This window comes from Kryptolebias marmoratus, linkage group LG8, assembly GCF_001649575.2.
Source record: "Kryptolebias marmoratus isolate JLee-2015 linkage group LG8, ASM164957v2, whole genome shotgun sequence".
NCBI classification, from domain to species: domain Eukaryota; kingdom Metazoa; phylum Chordata; class Actinopteri; order Cyprinodontiformes; family Rivulidae; genus Kryptolebias; species Kryptolebias marmoratus.
This window is the reverse complement of record NC_051437.1, coordinates 13,592,998-13,612,642: the sequence shown is the minus strand read 5'-3', so window position 1 is coordinate 13,612,642 and position 19,645 is coordinate 13,592,998. Positions and strand designations below refer to the sequence as shown.

Sequence of the window (19,645 nt, the reverse complement as noted above, 5' to 3'; positions counted from 1 at the left end):
AACTGAGAGATTTTATATAATATATAAAGTCACAGTTAGACTTCATAACTGGGTATACACTAGCACCAAACCTTATAGTGTACATTAGCTGGCATTTAATACAGTATAGTAATATTCAATTCACAAAATAAAATAAAAAAATAATATGTTCATTTTTCTTGTTAAAACTGTAAACATTTTTCCTGTTTGTTGATGTTCTGAATAAAATTATAATTGGTTGTTAAAACGTTTACACAGTAAGGTATTTGTTAAATGTGTCCAAAAATGTGGAAAAGCAACTCAGGTTTTGTTAGCTGTTTGAGAAATTTTGTTCTCGCCCACTACGTTTGCTCACATCCTGTGCATCTCCTGGGGGCTAAGCCCCCCTTGTCCTTAAAACCTAGTGACGCCCCTGATCTGCGCTGTTTTTCTTCTCCATCTTCTTTTATCTTTCATCATTGGGATGGACAGTCGGCCCCGATTGGACAGCAACCTCAGAATCGGTCCACACACGCTGACACTCGCAGCGTCCATTTTTACATTCGTAAACCCAGCGTACGGAGCGTGACTTCATATCAATCCGGAACCGGAGACTGTTTACGAAGAAATCGCAAAAAACAGCATTCAGATCTTCAGTGTGAACAAACATGTTTGATGGGTAAAGGAAAGAATTGGACAGTGAATGTGAGACTATATAACATGTAAAAGCAAGAAGAGTTTATGTCCTGAAGGGCCTCTCATATGTCGTTATTGAGCACACACGCCATCCCATGGATGTCCTGAAACACGGACCGTCCCTCGGTTTGCCTGTGAAAGTGTCAAACGAGACTTCAGCTGCTTCTCAGCAGCGACATGAACTGAAGCAGACTGACGCTGTGTCAATGTGCGGACGATGTAGAGGACGAGGACGAGGACGCGGCGTCTGTGGGAAACATTTCCAGCACTGGAACAGGAGACGCTGCGTCCCAATCCGCCTCCATCACGACCCCCAGTGGTTACAGTTTGGTCTTCAGGCTGAGCTGACGCGTGCATATAAACTATCCTTCAACATTTATCAGCCTGCTTGAGTCTAAAGTTTTTTAAAACCTAGGCTTCCCAAAGTCAAACAAGTGAATTCTTTTTTACAGTGCAAGTTTATCAACAATAACTTTGTGAAAGCGTCGAAAAACAAGACGCTCAGAGGCGATTATGAACAAAAAGAAGTATTTATTTTTGAGCAAACTGATTCCGATTTTGACTTTAAGAATTCCTTTCTAGAAGCTTTGTTGCTACTACCTGCTGTATATTTTGACTTTACAGAAGCGTTTGCTTTAACAGACTGACCGCATCAAGTTGTGGCCTAGTTTTCTCTAATGATGAGGGATAATCAATGAGTTTCCCAATCACAAACAGACGCTGACAAAGCCGACTGCACTCTGCACCGGAACATCTTTCGGTTTTGAATCTTCAAGAGAAAAAAAAATATATATATAGATCCACTCTTTCAAGCATCCTTGGAATCACAAGTGGAACAGTTTTCACATGAGTCTGCCTGTAGCACAAAGGGACAAAGAAAGAGAGAAATTCTTGGAAAAGTAAGTTTTTTTTTACGTTTTTAAAACGTGCACGCTACAGAATAGAAATAAACAGCACTTTGGAAAGCTTCTGTTCATCAGTGCCTTTCAGATGTCCTCCCTGTCATCAGGCTGCATGTGTGGAATTTGCATGTTTCTGTATTTTCAGGTCAGCCATGGCCGCTGATCTGGACGTGGTGAACCTGTTTCTTATCGCCGGAGGAACTCTGGTTCTTCCCATCCTGGCTTTTCTGGCTTCCTTCCTCCTCTGGCCGTCTGTACTAATAAAAGTGTATTTCTGGTGAGGTGGAGAGCTTCACAAGGCGGCTTGTTTGTGTTTTCTGTAAATGGCTCATTTTGTCTTTTTAATTTAGATATTGCCGCAACATTTTGGAATGTCCATAATGAGCGGCTTTTTAATTTAGCTCTTAAGTTTTCTCAAATGTAGGAAACTCTTACGGTTGTGATTTTTCTTTTTTTTTTTAACTTGCTCTACTTGCTCTAATTGACACTTATGCCTGTGCCGTTCAGAGGAGTGGTCTACAACTTCTACATCTAAATATATAAATGTAAAAAATACAGAAACTGTCAAAAAATTTATCAAAGGTAAATGATTTCCAAAAAACACCCAAAGCTTTTTACACATGAAAACTAGCATCCCTCGAAGGAACGCGCATTGCCCGCCACCTTGCATGCCAAAGGTTTCAACAAAGCTCTTGTATGATCTATTAACCCTCAGAGTATGTGTTGGAGATTACTCTCAGCTAATACCGAACCAAATTTTAGGACAATATCGGTAAAACTGACTAACGTAGAGCCATGTTTGTGTCTGCTGATGTTGATTAGCTGTGCTGGCCCATCTTAAATCAACTTAACTTCAAAGGTTAACCACTCATTTCTGGGAGTTTCATTAAATGAGTGTCCTCTGGTCCATGGGACATTTTGCTAACAGGCAAATAAACAAACATATGAACACAGACTCAGGCATTTACATTATCTCCACCTTTCATTGTGCCAAGTGACAATAAGTAACAACCTCAAAGCTACAGTACTGTCAGAAACCCTGATATATAATAATTAGGAGGTAAATATTTAAATCATAGTGCAAAAAAAATCATTTTTAAGTGTTGTATTATGTCTATTTCTAAAAAACGCATTGGTAAAAAATTTCTCTAATGTACATTTAAGCAATAGCTTAAGGTAAACTAGCAATCGGGCCAATTTAAAATGTTGTCAAAGGCGAGTCTGTTTCTTTCTGAGCACATATACCTGTTTGGGTTTAGGTACTGGAGGAGGACGCTGGGTCTGCAGGTGCGCTACGCGGACTGTGGAGGTTATCGCTTCTGTTACTCCTACAGAGGAAAGCCCAGCATGAGACCCTCCATCTTGATGCTCCATGGCTTCTCTGCTCACAAAGACACGTGGCTGACTGTCGTCAAGGTTGGAGGAGCTCGGAGCGCCCACTTCACCGCCACCAACCCAAGAGGCTCAGATAAATGATAGCCTAACAGGCAGATATCTGTCAAATGTTCCCGCATGACATTTTTAATAAACTAAGAGGAAACACAACTAAAATGCTTTAATTTGTTAATGAAAAAATTAACCTTTTGCTGCTTTTAGCAATCATTTTGCTTTAAAGTAGCTTTTTTCTACTTTGCTTTTTTTCTTTAGCAGGCATTTTGCTTCTTTTAGCTAATGTTTTGGTCCTTTTAGCTTTAACGCCTCAGTTTCAGCTTCTTCAGCAAACTTCAGCAGTCTTTTAGCGTTCTCACTGCATTTTGGCAAAAAAAACCCTGCAGTTTCTCTAGTTTATGTATGCTAAAGAACATTTATAAGTTGTTTCTGATGGTTTTCAAAAGTTAGCCTTTATTTTGGAGGCTTTTATTGTTTCATATTCAGCATGGAAATGATTTTCTCCTTTTTTTTTTTTTTTTGCAGTTTTTACCGAAACATCTGCACATCGTGTGTGTGGACATGCCCGGTCACGAGGGGACGACGCGCACCAACGCTGAGGATTATTCCATTCAGGGCCAAGTCAGAAGGATCCATCAGGTACGCTGAAATACTGGGATTTTTTAATATATGCGCTGGAATATTTGTCCCATTTAAACTCTTGTTTGTTTTTTTTGTCCCTCATCCGTCTTAGTTTGTGGGAAGCGTTCACTTGAGCAGGAAGCCGTTCCACCTGGTGGGAACCTCCATGGGTGGAAACGTAGCGGGCGTCTATGCAGCCTGCTACCCCTCAGAAGTCTGCAGCATGACTCTCATTTGTCCCGACGGTCAGTGTGTATCTTTCATCCTTACGGAGACGTGGCCGTGTGTGAACTGTCACGTAGGCAACCACATTCAAGATGGCTGCCACAGCTAATCAAACAGAAACCTGTCAGTAAATTTTACAGCTCAAACTTGGGCGTGTTAGTCGCCGAGTTTCATGTCCAACTTACAATCCTAATTAGACCTTTTACTGATTGAAAAACATTTATTCCTTTAATAGGTCACACTTGACCGCTTGTCATCGGTTTGTAATCTGTAAAGCGCCGGTTGCGTCCTGCAGGTATAAGACACCCATGTGAGACCAAATTCGACAACCACCTGCAGGACCTGGAGCACAGCAACTACACCCTGAACATCCCGCTGATCCCCACCACGCCTGAAGAGATGGAGGACATGTTCAGGCTGTGCTCCCACGTCCGTTTCAAGATCCCCCAGCAGGTCTGCTCTGCAGTTCCAAAAAAACATACATACATATATATATATATATATATATATATATATATATATATATATATATATATATATATATATATATATATATATATATATATATATATATATATATATATATATATATATTCTCTGTCTGTGAATTAACAATCAGAATCACCAAAAGCCTTTCAACATTTTTGCTCAGATTCTCCAAGGACTGGTGGACGTCAGGGAACCTCACAACTCGTTCTACGAAGAAGGTGAGTCTGAAACATTCAGCGTGAAGCGCATGACGACGCAACACACCTGACGTCGGCCTAATAAAACCACGTCTTTTCTGTAGTGTTTATGGAGATTTTCAGTGAGACCTCGAGGTACGCCCTGCAGGAGCACCTGCATCTTATAACTACACCGTTACAAGTGATGTGGGGCAAACAAGATCAGGTAAGTATGCTGTAAAACAAATAATACAAGGCTTGTATAAATAAGTTCCTGCTTCTGCTTCCAATCAAATTCTGAAACTCCCAACGAAGCTCTGAGCTCAGACGCTTCATTTCCTCCAACTTGAGGCCTCGGCATCTTACAGGTCCCCCGTGTTTGTCCAGGTGGTGGACGTCTCTGGAGCTGAAGTCATCGCAGAGTCGGTGCCCGGCTGCCAGGTGGACCTGCTGGATAACTGCGGCCACTCTGTGGCGATGGAGAAGCCCTGTCGGACGGCCAAGCTCATCCTGGAGTTCATCATCTCGCAGCAGAACGCCAGGAGTGGCACGAAGAAGTCTTCCTGAGGGGAAGGGAAGGACTGGAACCGCATCTTTGCGTTCGTACGTCAACAGAACTTTACGGATTGCAAGTCAGTTACATGGAACCAAATCATGATAGTAATAAATCCTAACTAACTACGTCTCTGTGTCCAATTGTTCAGAGGTTTGTTGTTTTTATTTCTTCTTTTCTTGTGACGCTTTCAAACACCTTGAGCCGCAGTCGACACAAATATAGAAAAAGGCGCTACATTTGTTTCTCAGTGACGGACAAAAGAACACTGAAAACACGGCAAAATCTGCCGTCACCAGTTTGCAGATTTCATGCTTGTTTTACAGTGCTGTGCAGAAGTTTTAATCCAAAGAGCCAGTCTTTCTAAGTGGTCTTGATCAGCCGTATTTCTTTGGACTTTGGCTGCTTTTTTTCCAGTTCACAAACTGCCCTCGTGCCCGACCGTGAGAGCATATTGTCTGCTGAAAAAAATAAAATAAAAAAATGAGGAAGGTAGACAAAAGAAGAAGTGTCAGCCCTAAAAAAAAAAAAAGATGAGTAATGTTTGTTTGAAAGTCTCGCCTTTAAGAAATTGGAACATAATCCAGCAAAACCTGACCCAGAAAACTGAGAGACACCTCATCCTCTTTGGGAATCGCCTCATTGGTGCTGAAATACTGTTTTTATGTCAAACTGTGTTCTCGTTTGACTCAACTAAACAAATGGCATCATATTGTCTGTGTGGCAGGCTGCTGGAAATATTCAATTGCATTATTTTATTTCTTTTTACATAGTTGGCTGCCTTGTGTTGGTTCATCCCTTGAGTTTAGGAGCGTTTTAGTGCCTGCTCGGAGACAGAGGATTTAACACTTCTCTGAAAAAGGTCAGTCATGAGGACTGAACTAAACTAAAAAGTGAAAAAGCCTTTTATAAACCTTCTGAGCAGTAGCCCACATCTCTCTTCTTGTCTAGCTGTTTGGCTGCTTATGGGTAAAGTGTTTTACAGCCATTCTGTGCCTCATTTTAGATTGATTTCATGATGTTTAGTTTAGGTCTAGGAGCCCATTTACTCCTGGGGGGCTCATCAGGTGCCCTGTTGACCTCTTCTTCTTCTTCTTGGGTTGGGTGACATCTAACGTTTAGATGTATTATCGCCATCTACCATGCTGGAGTGTGGGACAGAATATTTTTATTTCCTAACGAAACTAAATTCTTCTATACAATCCCGTTTCCTTTAAAAAAAGAGTAATAACTGCTTTATTTATTTTATTATGTTTAACTAATACCTTACTCACTCTTAATGTCTCAGCACCATATTTCCTTACCTCTTGTTTTAATTTTCCTCTATTTACCCTATTCCTCTCACAAGGATTTATTACATCTTCCACTGTCTCTATATCCATTCCACAACCACATCCACCTGTTGGATGTTTCCCTAGCAAATGTAATGTTTTATTTAATCCGGTATGTCCGATCCTTGACCTGCTCGTTACTACTTGTTCCTTTCTGTGAGGAGGAGGCTGCAGTGGCAGCAGGACCTCCTCCCCCACCTCCTCCTCCTCCTCCCCCTCTTCCTCCCCCTCCTCCTCCTCCTCGTGCGCGCGCAGAGCTGCAGCCCGGAGCCGAACCCAGCTGTCCCGGTGCGAGCCAACATCAATGACTGTCTGGCTGCAGCGCTAAACGCTCACCTCGGGACACTCGTAGTGGACGAAAATAAAAAAAACAAAACACAGGAAATCGCTAAAAAGAACCCGGTGAGGCTTTGGTTTATTCCCTGTTAATTGAGTTAGTTACCCCCCCTCCCCTCGTTGTAAACCCATAGCCGCAGCTAGCGTCTCTGGGCTGCTAACTGTGTTAGCTTGTTAGCCACAAACTAGCGGCTAGCTAGCCAAGCTAGCAGGCGTTGTGTTTACTATTCCCATTTTGGCAGCCCACTCCAGCTTTATTACTGCGGCACGCGAAAGTGCATCAGAATTAATTCACATAGTAACTCGGTTCACTTTTTTTTTTTTTAAAGTGCCTTGCTGCTTGAGATAGTCGCTTGTTTGTGGGTCAGCTTCTTTCATTTTCGTAGCAGTGCACTTCAGTATAAATTAAACATGGGCGTAGCGGGCTTGTTTGGCATTAATTCAGCCAGAAATGCCCTTTTGTTCCTGGGCTGTAGATTTTGCTGTGCAGGGTGAAGGTTGGGAATAATGTCAAACCAATTCCCTAGCAGCTAACCTGGATACTGTAGCTTGCTGCTGATAATGACTACAGTCAGTGTTAATTGAAGATGTTCACCTCTATCCAAGGTCTCTGACCTTGCTTGATTTGCAGGAAAAAAAACCCATTTAAATTCACACCACACCCTGCCTTCATGGTTAATGTAGGTAGGTGACTGAAATCCAAAATTTCAATATATTTTTCAAATGGGAAGTGCACTTTGGAGCAATGAGCATCTATTTGAAGCCACTGCACACACAGTTAGCACTGATTTGACTCGTTTGTTCTTTCTGAAACGCACACAGTCGATCCTCGTTGTGGGTAATTTCACTTACAAATAAAGCATTTTAATTCAAAGCATCTCGAGGTCACGCTGCCTGAGACGCTAAGGTTTTCAGGCGACAGACAGACGTCTTCATCTGGACATATTTATCTGATCTAAGCTGCAACCGATCTAACTCCTATAGCTTAATGTAAAAAAAAAAAAAAAAACAGGAACACGGTTCATGTCTTCCAGCGTCTAAACAATCACAAACGCGTGATTTTAATAGACCTGAAGAACCATTTCTCCCTTATTCTGTCACAATATATTTTTGCTTCAACTTCTGTTGACGTGTTGTTTTTTTTTTCCCTGCAGGTAAAATTAAAGCGGACCCGTTGTGATCTGTCCCCTCTGTGTTTTGGTTCTGACCAAGTGGGTACTCCTCTACAAATGGATAATGGAGACTGGGGCCATAGGGTAAGGGATGTTCAGAAGTAAGGACACGCTGTTAGCCATTGTACGATGTTGGTTGAGCTAAAAAGGTTTTGAAACTGATCACTAACACCTGCTAAAATTTGGCTTTTGAATTCAGTAGTATACCAGACCAAAAAAAAAAAAGAGATGAGATGAATTGATTTTATTATCCTGTAAAGGTAGTATCTCACTGGTTTGGGACTTTTGAAGATGAGTTGGAGGCTCAAAATTGCAAGAGAAGCCAATTATTTATCATTTATTTATTATTACAGCCCGAGTTCTGTGAGCACGGCACGCAAAGTTGTATTCTAGTCCGTGTACATTGTTTCTTTGCGTCCACCTCGGCAGCTGCCGCCTCTGGTTTATGATTTAATCTGCTGGAATACGTCAGCCAGGTGTTCAATAATTCTTGTTTATCAGCAGGGCGTTTTAAAAAAAAAATTTTTTTTTACACCTGGACACGTTTTCGGTCATGAAGCGCCCGTGCAGGTATCAAAACGCAGCTCTCGAGATGACTTGGAGACGCCCGCAACGGTATTCCGTGACTACTTTGAAAGAAAATTTGTGGCACACATTTTGACAGCAAAGGCGAGGAAATTCAGAAACCCCTTTGCAAACATTCAGAGACATTTTGGAGACTCCCCTTGAGAACGCCTTTCGCTCACCGAGGTCCTACTTTTAGACCTTCTCTTCGCTCGGAGAGCTGCAGAGGGGGCTGGCCGTTTGCTGCCTGTCCCAAAGCAGTTAAAAACCATTTGTCTTTGAGAGTTCTGTTTGTAAGAAACTGTGGACCAGCATAGTCGGCAGGACATAACGTAAGGCTGTCCTTTCATGTTGTCTATAAAAGCTTGTCTGGATGTTTTTGTTGCAGCCCTCAGAGCATTCAGACACTCACTGTGTTTTAGCGAATGCACCTGCCTTTAAAAAAGGTGTTACCCAACATTTTAGGTGTAAAAAAAACAAAACAACAACCAATATAACAGATGTCAGTACATCTTTATTTGATGTTGTTTATTTTACAGTAATATATAGTTAGATAACTGTATGTTTACTTCTTACTTGAAGCTCTAATTCCTCTCATCCTGGCTGACTTACACACGATGCCGGCAGATGTTAAAGCTCTCTTTCTTCCCCCTAGATGAATGCTCCTGTTACCTTGAACGTGGGAGGCCACCTGTACACCACCAGCCTGTCCACCTTGCAGCGTTATCCGGACTCCATGCTCGGCGCCATGTTCCGGGGGGACTTCCCCACAACTCGGGATTCCCAGGGGAACTATTTCATCGACCGCGACGGAACGCTTTTCCGGTACATCCTCAACTTCCTGCGGACGTCTGAGCTCACCCTTCCCATGGACTTCACGGAGACGGACCTGCTGCGGAAGGAGGCGGACTTCTATCAGATCGAGCCTCTGATCCAGTGCCTTAACGACCCCAAACCCCTGTACCCCCCCGACATCTTTGAGCAGGTGGTGGAGCTCTCTAGCACCCGGAAACTGTCGAAGTACTCGAACCCGGTTGCCGTCATCATCACACAGCTCACCATAACGACGAAGGTCCACGCCCTGCTAGAAGGTATTTCAAACAATTTCACCAAGTGGAACAAACACATGATGGACACCAGAGACTGCCAGGTGTCCTTCACCTTCGGACCGTGTGACTATCATCAAGAGGTGTCCCTGCGGGTTCACCTCATGGACTACATAATGAAGCAGGGCTTTACTATTCGGAACACGCGCGTGCACCACATGAGCGAGCGTCCAAACGAGAACACCGTGGAGCACCACTGGACTTTCTGTAGACCAGCTCACAAAGTTGAAGACTGACAAACAGCGAAAGTTCAATAAAATACAGACCTCTGTTTCCGTAATTCGTCGCTATCATTTCTGTTTTTTTATTTTGGTCAACGTGGTACAGCGCGCCAAGCTCAAGGTCCAGACAGCAAAAACCGGCAAAATGTGAATTTTGTTAACCCGATCGAGCAAAATGCTTTTTTTGTGCCAATACTGAAACCTTTGACCTGTTTGTTTCTGAAAAAAAAAAGAATAGCATTTCCTGGAGACTGAAAGCAATGAAACTGGCATTAAAAAAAAAAATCTGTAGACTTATGTTTACAGAAGAAACTGGCAAAAGTGATTTGTGCGACGGGTCAAGAGGTGTCCACCTGTGAGATCCGTGCCAGCATATATGGTATCAATTCCTGATATAAAAAATTATTGTAAATTGAAAAAAAAAAGATTATCACAAGGCACAGTTTGCTCTCCACTGTGCCAGGAGTTCTCTTTTTATAATTACTATAACTTATAATTACCTTTTAGCTGAATAAATTTCTGCTGAATTTAAATTAGTCTTTAGACCCTGTTAGCTCCCTGTATGGTACTGTTTCTGAAGCCCCAGATAGTCGTCGCATGTCTTGTGTAGAAACAGTTCACGTATCTGTTGTATGTCGTTGCTTTTATTATACTGTCAAAACTGTCATCAGCGGTGATGTGCTTGGTCGTTTCGGCCACAAATAAATCCATTTGTGTACTTTGTGTCATGCTGTGACTGAACAATATGTGCTTATTTTGAAATTCTGACATATTTATTCTACAACACACTCTTATCTGAAAGATATTTTAAAATCCAACCACTCTGCACGTATTCCCGAGAAACTGAGACCAAGTTTTAGGCCTAATGGGAAGAGATAATCGTGGGTTTCACTTGCCTAACAGTTCTTTCTGTAAATTAATTTCTTGAATCATTTCCTGTAGGAAAAAAATGCATTCTATATTTTAGTTTTTAAACCTGAAATCACTTGACTTATATTAAACAATCTTTCCCAAATCCACTGAGAAATAACTCGACCACCACAGTCATTGTGTGCCATATTTTTTCTGCTTTATTTGTTACTATTTAAAAGAAATAATTAGTTATTTCACAACAGCGGTTCAAAGTGAAGACGAACACGGTTCACTTAGACGGGTACACAATATAACCGGATATGACGTCGGCTGTTAAATAGTTCGATTTTGACACCGTCGCTGCAGGCGTTAGGGCATAAGTCATTGCGTTAGGGATTTGTGACGTTCTTTTATTGAACACCGCCCGCTCTGTGTAAGCCGTGGCCTAAAACGAGCGCGCTCGTTCGCCGCTTCCACACATGTCAGTAGAGGGCATGTGAAAGTTACGTGTATGCGTTTGTTTTGACCTGCTTTCCTTTCGCGAAAAAAAAAACAAACAATAAAAAAAGCCAGCAGGACCGTTGGGCCAGACACAGTTCGTGTTGTCCTGTAAGCCGACATGTTTTACAGGAACGCACTAGTGAAACATCTGCTGGACATCGTTCCGGGGAGACGCCGACTGGGGCCGTACAGGTTTCTTCCCATCTTCTTTTGCATCGGCGGGGTCATGGAGTGGGTTATGATCAACGTGAGGATAGGGAGAGAAACTTTCTGTAAGTGTGAACACAAAGGGGGAAACAACTCGTCTCCTTCACATCATGTTATATGCCCGGTTTAACCACTGCTAGCTTGTTAGCACAGACAGCTTTAAAACTCGGAGCAAATGAAACAAAGTCTCCAAGGTTCGTCTCTGTCCTCGCTTAGCTTCCTGACCCACCTGTCCTGCTTCGTTACTGAAATAAAAACATTCTATTGTTAGTTTATTTCAGCACAAAGAGCGCGCGACACTAATAACTTCTCATCCCTTAAACGTGATTTGTGTCGCTGCTTCTACACACCTGATTTAAATTGGCGTTTGATTACCAAGCTTGGATTAATTAAAAGCAGGTGTGTGCATCATAAACATGCAGGACTGGGGGGTCCTGAGGACAGTGAGTTGGAGTGTTACCTCTCATACTGCTGGAGCTGTGGAACAAAGACTGAACTTCACATGTCAGTGGTTGGCAAATAATAATTTATCTGGCAGTCCAGACACTTAAAGCTGAATTTTCCAAACATGGAAAATGTTGTGAAGTCTGGCTGAAATATACAGACCTGGCTTTAATTCCACACGTGCTCGTGTGTAGTTTTGGAAAAACTAAAAGGGTAAAAAGTTAAATCCTTTTTGTGATTAAAACACTATCAAATCATCCACTACGTTTTGTCCTGTCTTACTGTGAGGTTTCTCAGAGTGAACTAACATGATTTTAAATTTGTAACCTTACCAGCAGTTTTCTAATTTATTTAACTTTTGCTATCACTACTTTCTGCAGTATAGGATAAACACAAGAAACTGTTCTATCAGGAGAAGCACAGATGAAATAAAAAGATTTTTATCTGTGGTTTAGTTTAACCAGGCGTCTCGGTGAATAAGTGTGGAGAATAACAGACTCCTGGAGGAGATAACGAGTTAAACGTGGGCTTCTTCTAGAGCGACGAGCCAGACCGTGCTGCAGAAGAAGCCCACATCTTACTCTCAGGTCCTCACGCTGATGCATCGGCCGGGCCACTTAAGTAGAGCAGAGCGCACCTGTTCCCTTCCTGCTGTGTCTCTGAAAGACGAGTGGTTGGTAGTGACGTAACTGCAGCCCTGACAAACCCCACATTTCGTCTGTTTTTTTTTTTTTTTACAGACGACGTCTACAGAAGGAAGCGGTCAGAGCGGGAGTACCAGCAGAAGATGGCGGATGGTCTGATAGTTCTCGATCCGCCCGCAGCCAAGTGAACGGTGGTCGGATGTTACGCGTCACCCGAGGGCACGCTGTTGGACTCCCGCGCTGGTTTCTACAACATCATCACATCAGTAGTAACATTGATGACGTATAGGTGATAAGATGAAGAAGAAATCACCTCCAGCCGGCAGGCTTTAGTGTTTATAGACTCAGGCACAACTGATTTCACAGTGGCATAGAGGCTGATTGTAATCACAGCAGTGTTTCATGTGAAAACCAAGCTTTTATTGGTGCCAAGTGTTCACAACAGCACTTAGCATCTAAAAAAGGTAAAACAATATTTTTACATGTATAATCTGTAGGATTTAGCACTAATGTGTTATTACATAAGGTCAGAAACTGTGAAGTTGATCTATTGATTGTTTAAAAATGTTATTTAAATTTAGTCTGCATTGTCCTTTTTCCGCATTTTATATCCTACACCCGTTCAGTACATGCCAAATGCCAAAGATGTTTATGTTTGTTTCTTAAAATTTCAGCTGTGCCAACCAATAGGCAGGTACTGTAAGCAGATGAGGCTGTCGGGGTGTTACAGGCTTCCTGTCTAATCTCACCTGGTTCCAGCTGGGCCAAATGTTCACGAGAGTGGCTGTTCATGTTCAGCTCTTGTTCCCAAATGAGTAGTCAGTCTAATCCAAGATGGCATACACGGCTAATCTAGGTTTGACCCGAAACATCTAACTCTTCCATCGTTTCTCGACACAAGATGATCTCAGTTCAAAACTCTGCCATGAAAGTCAGCAGGAGATATGCGTTAAGTAATACTGAGTTTTTAATTGTTTCTTAAAGTAAAGATGTACGTTACTGAGTTCCTGCAACAATAGGCCACGGAACAATGTGTCAGCAGGATCTTTTCTGCAGCGTTTACAGCATATTATTGGAGTAATTAGAGTTTTATGGGCTTCAGGAACATGTACTTCACAGGACTTGTGTGAAAGCATTTATGCGTTTAAAAAAAGGGTCCATCCTCGATCTCAGCGATCAGAAGAATTTAAACATCGTGGAGGATGAAATATAGGACCATGTCCGCCCGGTCCTACATTTACTTTTATTTGTGATTTGAAATAAGCTGTTTTGTTTGGCAATGATGGGATGGCTGTCATTTCGGAGGACACGCAGATGAACTCACATTAAAAATATTAGCAAGCCTGAAAACACATCTTTTCTTTGAAGTTATTATTTTTTTAATAAAGATTTCACCGACATGAATGCAGTTTAAAACAGTAGTTTAAATAGGGACATTTTAACCAACTTTATTATGTAAAAAAAACAAAAAAACTTTAGCCACATTCACACCAATATGGAAGGACATCTTAGCAAGTGTTGCATAGAAGCCTAAAAAAACAGTTTTCATTTATTTATTTCATTTATTTTTTAAATAAAAACCTGTTTTTCAGCTGCTGCCTGGTTGAAGTCTGCTTTGCATGTACTTCAATAATAAATGCAGTTAAACATTTCCACCAGAACATATTTGTCCATATGTGTCTCAGTGCGAAGTGATAATGTTGAAGGAATTATAAGCAGGTGTTTCACCCTCATCATTCTTATCTTTTAGACTTCATTTGTTTCCTTCTCTTTTCTATACTAAAAACCATTTGTCAAACTCAAACTGCAGGACGGACAGAAACAGGAATTAAATGGACATTAAAGGCCTGAAAAGAATAAAAGAAAACATCAGAATAATAGAGGTCAGGATGAAAGATGAAGTCCACACAGTGCACAGCTTAGACAGATTGATTAATAACAAAACAAAGAACTCTATCTTTACGTTTACACAGAAGTGAATGAAATGGGAAACCTGGTAAAGGAAGAAAAGACTCATCAGTCTTTAGTGAAATGTACGTTTAATAAGATTAGGAAGATGGGAGTCTTCAGTGGTCCAGGACTGAGGTGAGCTGGAAAACTGTCCTGTGGGTTAATATGGCTTCTCAGAAATATATTATTTTCAAAGGTTTGATATAGTTTCATCAAAGAATGTAGGATTAGAGACGACGGAGAGTTCTAATGAACATTTTTGTTTTGATGAATGTCCACTTAAATGTCTCAGTTGTTTGACTTTCACAGACAAGTGAGGGAACTGATCAACTTTTGGAACCAGCCCGATTCAAGATGGCTGCCACAACCAACCAACCTTAATAAAACAGGAGATTATTTATAAGTCAGTAAGTTTTTCACATAATAACCCAAAATTTTGGTTTGGCAGTAGCTGAGACTGATCCCTAACCTGTTATCTGAGCTCTGACCGATCCGTCTTTAACATTTCGAGTCAAATCTGTCTGTTAGCAAAATATCTCATGAAGCAGTAGATGGATTTTAATGAAACTACGAGGAAATAATCACTGGATGTATCTCTGCAATGAATTTACTTTTGGAGCAAATCCAATTCAAGATGGCTGCCATGGCCAACTGAACCTAGAAAACACATAAATGGATCTAGTTAGGTTAATTTAAAGAATTAAGCTAAAATTTGTTGTGGTTGTAACTGAGAGTCCTTCCCCAACACATACACCAAGCACTACTCATTAAACATTGCTTAAAACTGTAGCCATCCCATTTGTCTGTTAGCAAAATATCACACGAACCATTGGCCAGGTTTAATTCAAACTGAATGAATTAACGGGGCAAGTTTAATTCAAGATGGCCGCCACAGCTAATCGGCGTCACATAAGACAACACAAAAATGGCTCTAACTCAGTCAATTTGACAGATTCTGAGATCAGATTTGATGCGGTAGTAGCTAAGAGTCATCCCCAAAACACACGAGGGGGAAAATCTCGCGATAGGGCGCGAGATCTCGCACCACGATATTGTTTAAAGATTGACCAAAAAGGGCTACAACACCGTCGTTTCTCGTCGTAGGACGAGCTCAGCCCAAAACTCGGCTTTAAAAGGCGCCGGGCGATATGCATTCCCTCAGGGAAGGCTGGGCTTTTTAATTTAATTCACCGAGTTTTAATGTGAAAATATGAGATAACCAGGTTGACTAAATCAGGTTCCATAACAGATTGTGCGAAAATGCCCAAAAATAAAGAAATAAACAAAAAACAGCGCATTTCCAGAAAGGCAGGGGGGAACAAAAACAACAAAAAAGGTTTAAGTTCGTTAATTATTATCTTGATGTTTAGCACAGGAGCAGCAGTTCGCATTACGTAAGGCAGATGTGTGGAGAGAAAGGAGGAAACAGAAGTACCAGTGTAGCGGAAGTGGTACTGCCCTGAACGCTGAGCGAGACGGAGGCTGAATCGACCAGAGAGTGAAAAAAAGCAGGATTTAAAAAAAATCACCAATATCGTAAGTGTAAAAAAATACCAAAAACCTGTAAGCGTTGGGGATATCGCTCGGTAACGCGACGTTTTCGGCGGCGGCTCGGCGGTAAGGCAGCTATGTTCGCCGCGTCCGGCCGGATCCCGTTATGAAGCCATCATAACCGAGAGGCGAACCGTTAGCGGCTAATCGACGGCCGGATTCCGTGACACTTTGTTCTGACGGGCTCGGTAGCCTGGGCGGGCCTCGGCGCAGCTGCGGGAGAGAAATTCAACGCGGTTCACGTAAATAAATAAATAGCGCGCCTTGTCGCCTTTTGGGGGTAAATTATTATGATTATGAAACGCCATTCGTTGTTGCCGTAATCGTGTTTTATTGAGCTAATGTGGCGGTTAATTTTTTTTCTCCCCCCCTGGCTGGCCTACAGATGGATGGGTAGCTGCGGCGGCCAGACGAAGGGGGTTAGCGTTCTCGTTAGCATCCCCCCCGTTCGCCATCACGACGGATTAGCATCCGCCGCGTTGTGTGCTGACGTTGGGACACACCTTCAAGCGCTATTTATCCGAACAGCCGAAGCATCCGAGTCGCGTTTATCAATTTCTTGGCAAGGTTCGGCGGCGAGATGCATCGGCCATGCTAGCGCCGCTAGCAACCTCGGGGGAGGGCGTTAAGCTTCGGTGGGTTTCGCGACTCGGTGGTCAAAACGAAACCGAATGAGTCAGGCGGGAGGAAATAAATGTACGCGTTGTATTACTAAAAGACAAATAAAAATATATAAAGCATTCGCTTGTGTTGGTGCACTCGCGTAGAGTTGAGTTGGGAACGGGAGCAGATCGGGGGGCGCTATCAATTAGCTAGCAGCTAGCAGTGATGGGTCCACGGCTGACCCAGTTGCCTGCGGGCCCAGAACTTCAGCTCACTTCCAGCTAAGCTAGCGGCTCCGTCTCATTGAAGGTTTGCGACACCAAAAAGGATTAAAAGGGGTTTTTATTTTCATTGCAATTTTTAGAACTAGCATTGCTATGTGTTTCGCTCAAAAAATAGGTGAAAAAACCCCTATTTAAAGCAAGAAATAGAAAGCATAAAATTAGTGTTAAAACGTTCAAAACTCTAGTCCTAAAGGAAAGGAGGGCTCTGAAACACCAAGACTTCCAGGAGTCAGCTTTTAGCTGTGATTTTTAAAACCTTTGCCAATTGCAGGGCATCAAAATCTGTGTTTTTATAACAGGATCGGGTAACAAAAAGAAGCTTCCTGGCGCAAACAGGAGCCCGATGACTTGTAGTTTTAGAATCAAACAAAAGAGGGTTTTCAATTAAAACTTGTATCAATGGGGTCTGCCGCAAACAGGAAATTGTCTTGGCTTGAGCAAGATTTTAAAAAAAGAACTGCAAGTGGTAAGAGGAATGACAGCGAAGCGTAAGTTAGTTTTCAAATTGCCGGGATAATGGCGTGTGTTTAGAGCTGTTGTTTCTCAGATGAGGACATCAGAACCGACCTAACATAGTTGGTCAAATATAACTTGGCAGGCTAAAATAACTCCCCGAGTTCTTAGCGGCTGATGATGTGTGGTCACCTGAAGAGCCAGAAGACGGAGGACCTGAGTTGCGGCAAAAATCGAGGCAGTGTTTTAGCTAAATACAATTTCAAAAACCATCCATTTAATCAAAACCAAATAAGCTGCGTAGGAGGGTTACATCTTGGTAAATCACCAAGGTTAGAGAGGTCGATCAGCATAACGAGAAATATTTTGTATTAAATGCTCCAAAGGAAGAATAAGAAAATAAAATGGGTTCGAGCATAAAGCCCTGAGGCACCCCGTAGGTGCTAATGATGCTGTTTTGTCATTAGTAACAATGTAAAACTTTTAATTTGGCGATGTAAGTAAACGTCTTTAGAGCGGAATTTTTTTTTTATTGGCGTTAACAAGTGTCAAATGGAACAGACGAGTCTAAAACAACTAAAAGTCGGTTGTTATCGCGCTCCAAGTTATCTTTACTAACTTAAAGAAGTGCTGCCTCAGTGCTTTGTTTCTGATGGAAACCTGATTGAATCGTGTCAAATAAGTCATTTTCTTTAACTGCATTTGGCGAATGCTCGCACGCTGTTTCAAAAGTTTAGAGACGGGTCGAGAATTTGTTATTAAATTTGAAATCTTGAGAAGGGGTCTAACAGGGGCCGCGTTAAAATCAGGAGAGGGAAATAACCTGCTCAGTCAAATTTAAAAATGTTGATAATCCCCTCCATGCCACCTCTAACCCTGCATTTATTTATTTATTTTTATCCCCTTTTCCCCTCCAGTCTAGAAAATGGATAAGAACGACCTGGTACAGAAGGCCAAGCTCGCCGAGCAGGCTGAGCGTTACGATGACATGGCCGCAGCCATGAAGGCCGTGACGGAGCAAGGCGCCGAGCTGTCGAACGAGGAGCGCAACCTCCTCTCCGTTGCCTACAAGAACGTGGTCGGGGCGCGCCGCTCGTCCTGGCGCGTCATCTCCAGCATCGAGCAGAAGACCGAAGGCAACGACAAAAAACAGCAGATGTCCCGTGAATACCGGGAAAAGATAGAAACTGAACTGCAGGAAATCTGCCACGATGTGCTCGTAAGTTGTTTTTTAAATTTTTATTATTATTTTTTAATTTGTAGACTTGTCAAGACAGTGATTGCTTGTAAATCAGCAGTTTTCTGACTAAGCTGACATGCTTGACTGTCGTTCTCAGGGCCTACTGGACAACTTTCTCATTGCCAACGCATCTGCTGCTGAAAGCAAGGTGTTCTATCTGAAAATGAAAGGCGACTATTATAGATACCTGTCTGAGGTTGCATCTGGAGAATCTAAGAAGAGTGAGCACATTCTTTACTTTTGTGGTTAAATAAATAAATGCTACAATCATTTCTTAAACTATAATGCTATAATGCTGCATTGAATGAAATCCACTTGCCTACATCCTCTGCAACTACAACAAAAGTCTGGCTCCACTTCAAAAGGCGCATCAAACTTTAAATGTTTCTACTTTCTGCCTGCTTAAATTGTGAAGCACCTGCAGGCAAACAAGTTCACCTGAATGAAACTGATAATACGTGTTGCTGAACTTGAATATTTTGTATTGCCTTCACAGCAACGGTGGAGAATTCCCAGGAGGCGTACCAGCAAGCTTTTGACATTAGCAAGGGGGAGATGCAGCCGACGCACCCCATAAGGCTCGGCCTGGCCCTCAACTTCTCCGTCTTCTTTTATGAAATCCTCAACAACCCGGACAAGGCCTGCAGCCTGGCTAAGACGGTACGAACCGGAGAGTAAAGGCGGCGTTTCTAAAAGAAAAAAACCAGTTCGACCAGGCCAGGAGTGAACCTGTACAGGAAGTGTTTAACCCTGCTGTGTTTTAACCCTCTTCTAGGCATTTGATGAAGCAATTGCCGAACTTGACACTTTGAACGAAGACTCCTACAAAGACAGCACCCTGATCATGCAGCTACTAAGGGACAACCTGACTGTGAGTTTCGTGCTCAATGTTTAACCTGCGACTAAGCTTATCTTTCTTTTTATTATCTTTTTTTTTTTCAGGAAGTTGTAACGGCCATTTGTCTGTTTCTCTCTCTCTCTCTCTCTCTCTCTCTCTCTCTCTCTCTCTCCCCAGCTGTGGACATCGGAAAACCAGGCAGATGAGGGAGAGGCCGGAGACGGGGAAAACTAATGGAATTGCACTGTTAATACACCTACACTCTTATCTTAAACACAGACAGCTTATATACATCCCCCCCCCTCCCCCCTCCTCCTCGTCTCTCTCTCTGTCCTCCTC

General features: G+C 42.3%; 4 protein-coding genes across 8 annotated transcripts; all 4 read left to right on the top strand.

Moving 5' to 3' along the window:
• Positions 1-1,134: 1,134 nt before the first annotated feature.
• On the top strand, positions 1,135-5,174 carry abhd6b (abhydrolase domain containing 6, acylglycerol lipase b). Of its 2 annotated transcripts, XM_017409458.3 has the most exons (9): positions 1,136-1,553; positions 1,702-1,833; positions 2,816-2,972; positions 3,471-3,584; positions 3,679-3,811; positions 4,087-4,244; positions 4,444-4,498; positions 4,582-4,682; positions 4,844-5,174. In XM_017409458.3, the coding sequence occupies exons 1-9, from the start codon at positions 1,501-1,503 to the stop codon at positions 5,021-5,023; spliced, it is 1,083 nt and encodes a 360-aa protein (XP_017264947.1). In that variant the 5' UTR covers positions 1,136-1,500; the 3' UTR covers positions 5,024-5,174. The 2 variants fall into 2 exon arrangements, with proteins under 2 accessions (XP_024860271.1, XP_017264947.1); XM_025004503.2 differs by lacking the exon at positions 1,702-1,833 and having other exon boundaries at positions 1,135-1,553.
• A 1,406-nt stretch (positions 5,175-6,580) lies between these two features.
• Positions 6,581-10,457, top strand: kctd6b (potassium channel tetramerization domain containing 6b). Of its 2 annotated transcripts, none has more exons than XM_017409418.3 (3): positions 6,581-6,742; positions 7,831-7,949; positions 9,068-10,457. In XM_017409418.3, the coding sequence occupies exon 3, from the start codon at positions 9,068-9,070 to the stop codon at positions 9,752-9,754; it is 687 nt and encodes a 228-aa protein (XP_017264907.1). In that variant the 5' UTR covers positions 6,581-6,742; positions 7,831-7,949; the 3' UTR covers positions 9,755-10,457. The 2 variants fall into 2 exon arrangements, with proteins under 2 accessions (XP_017264907.1, XP_017264906.1); XM_017409417.3 differs by having other exon boundaries at positions 6,582-6,742; positions 7,831-7,932.
• Positions 10,458-11,011: 554 nt separating this feature from the next.
• Positions 11,012-14,048, top strand: LOC108231962 (small integral membrane protein 4). The gene is made up of 2 exons (XM_017409409.3): positions 11,012-11,364; positions 12,484-14,048. Exons 1-2 carry the CDS (start codon positions 11,211-11,213, stop codon positions 12,573-12,575), a joined length of 246 nt encoding a protein of 81 aa, XP_017264898.1. The 5' UTR covers positions 11,012-11,210; the 3' UTR covers positions 12,576-14,048.
• Positions 14,049-15,726: 1,678 nt separating this feature from the next.
• LOC108231917 (14-3-3 protein beta/alpha-1) lies at positions 15,727-19,623 on the top strand. Of its 3 annotated transcripts, none has more exons than XM_017409336.3 (6): positions 15,727-15,873; positions 18,146-18,447; positions 18,566-18,689; positions 18,965-19,128; positions 19,244-19,339; positions 19,484-19,623. In XM_017409336.3, the coding sequence occupies exons 2-6, from the start codon at positions 18,154-18,156 to the stop codon at positions 19,538-19,540; spliced, it is 735 nt and encodes a 244-aa protein (XP_017264825.1). In that variant the 5' UTR covers positions 15,727-15,873; positions 18,146-18,153; the 3' UTR covers positions 19,541-19,623. The 3 variants fall into 3 exon arrangements, with proteins under 3 accessions (XP_017264825.1, XP_024860202.1, XP_037833021.1); XM_025004434.2 differs by lacking the exon at positions 15,727-15,873 and adding an exon at positions 16,035-16,130; XM_037977093.1 differs by lacking the exon at positions 15,727-15,873 and adding an exon at positions 16,058-16,168.
• Positions 19,624-19,645: the final 22 nt, after the last annotated feature.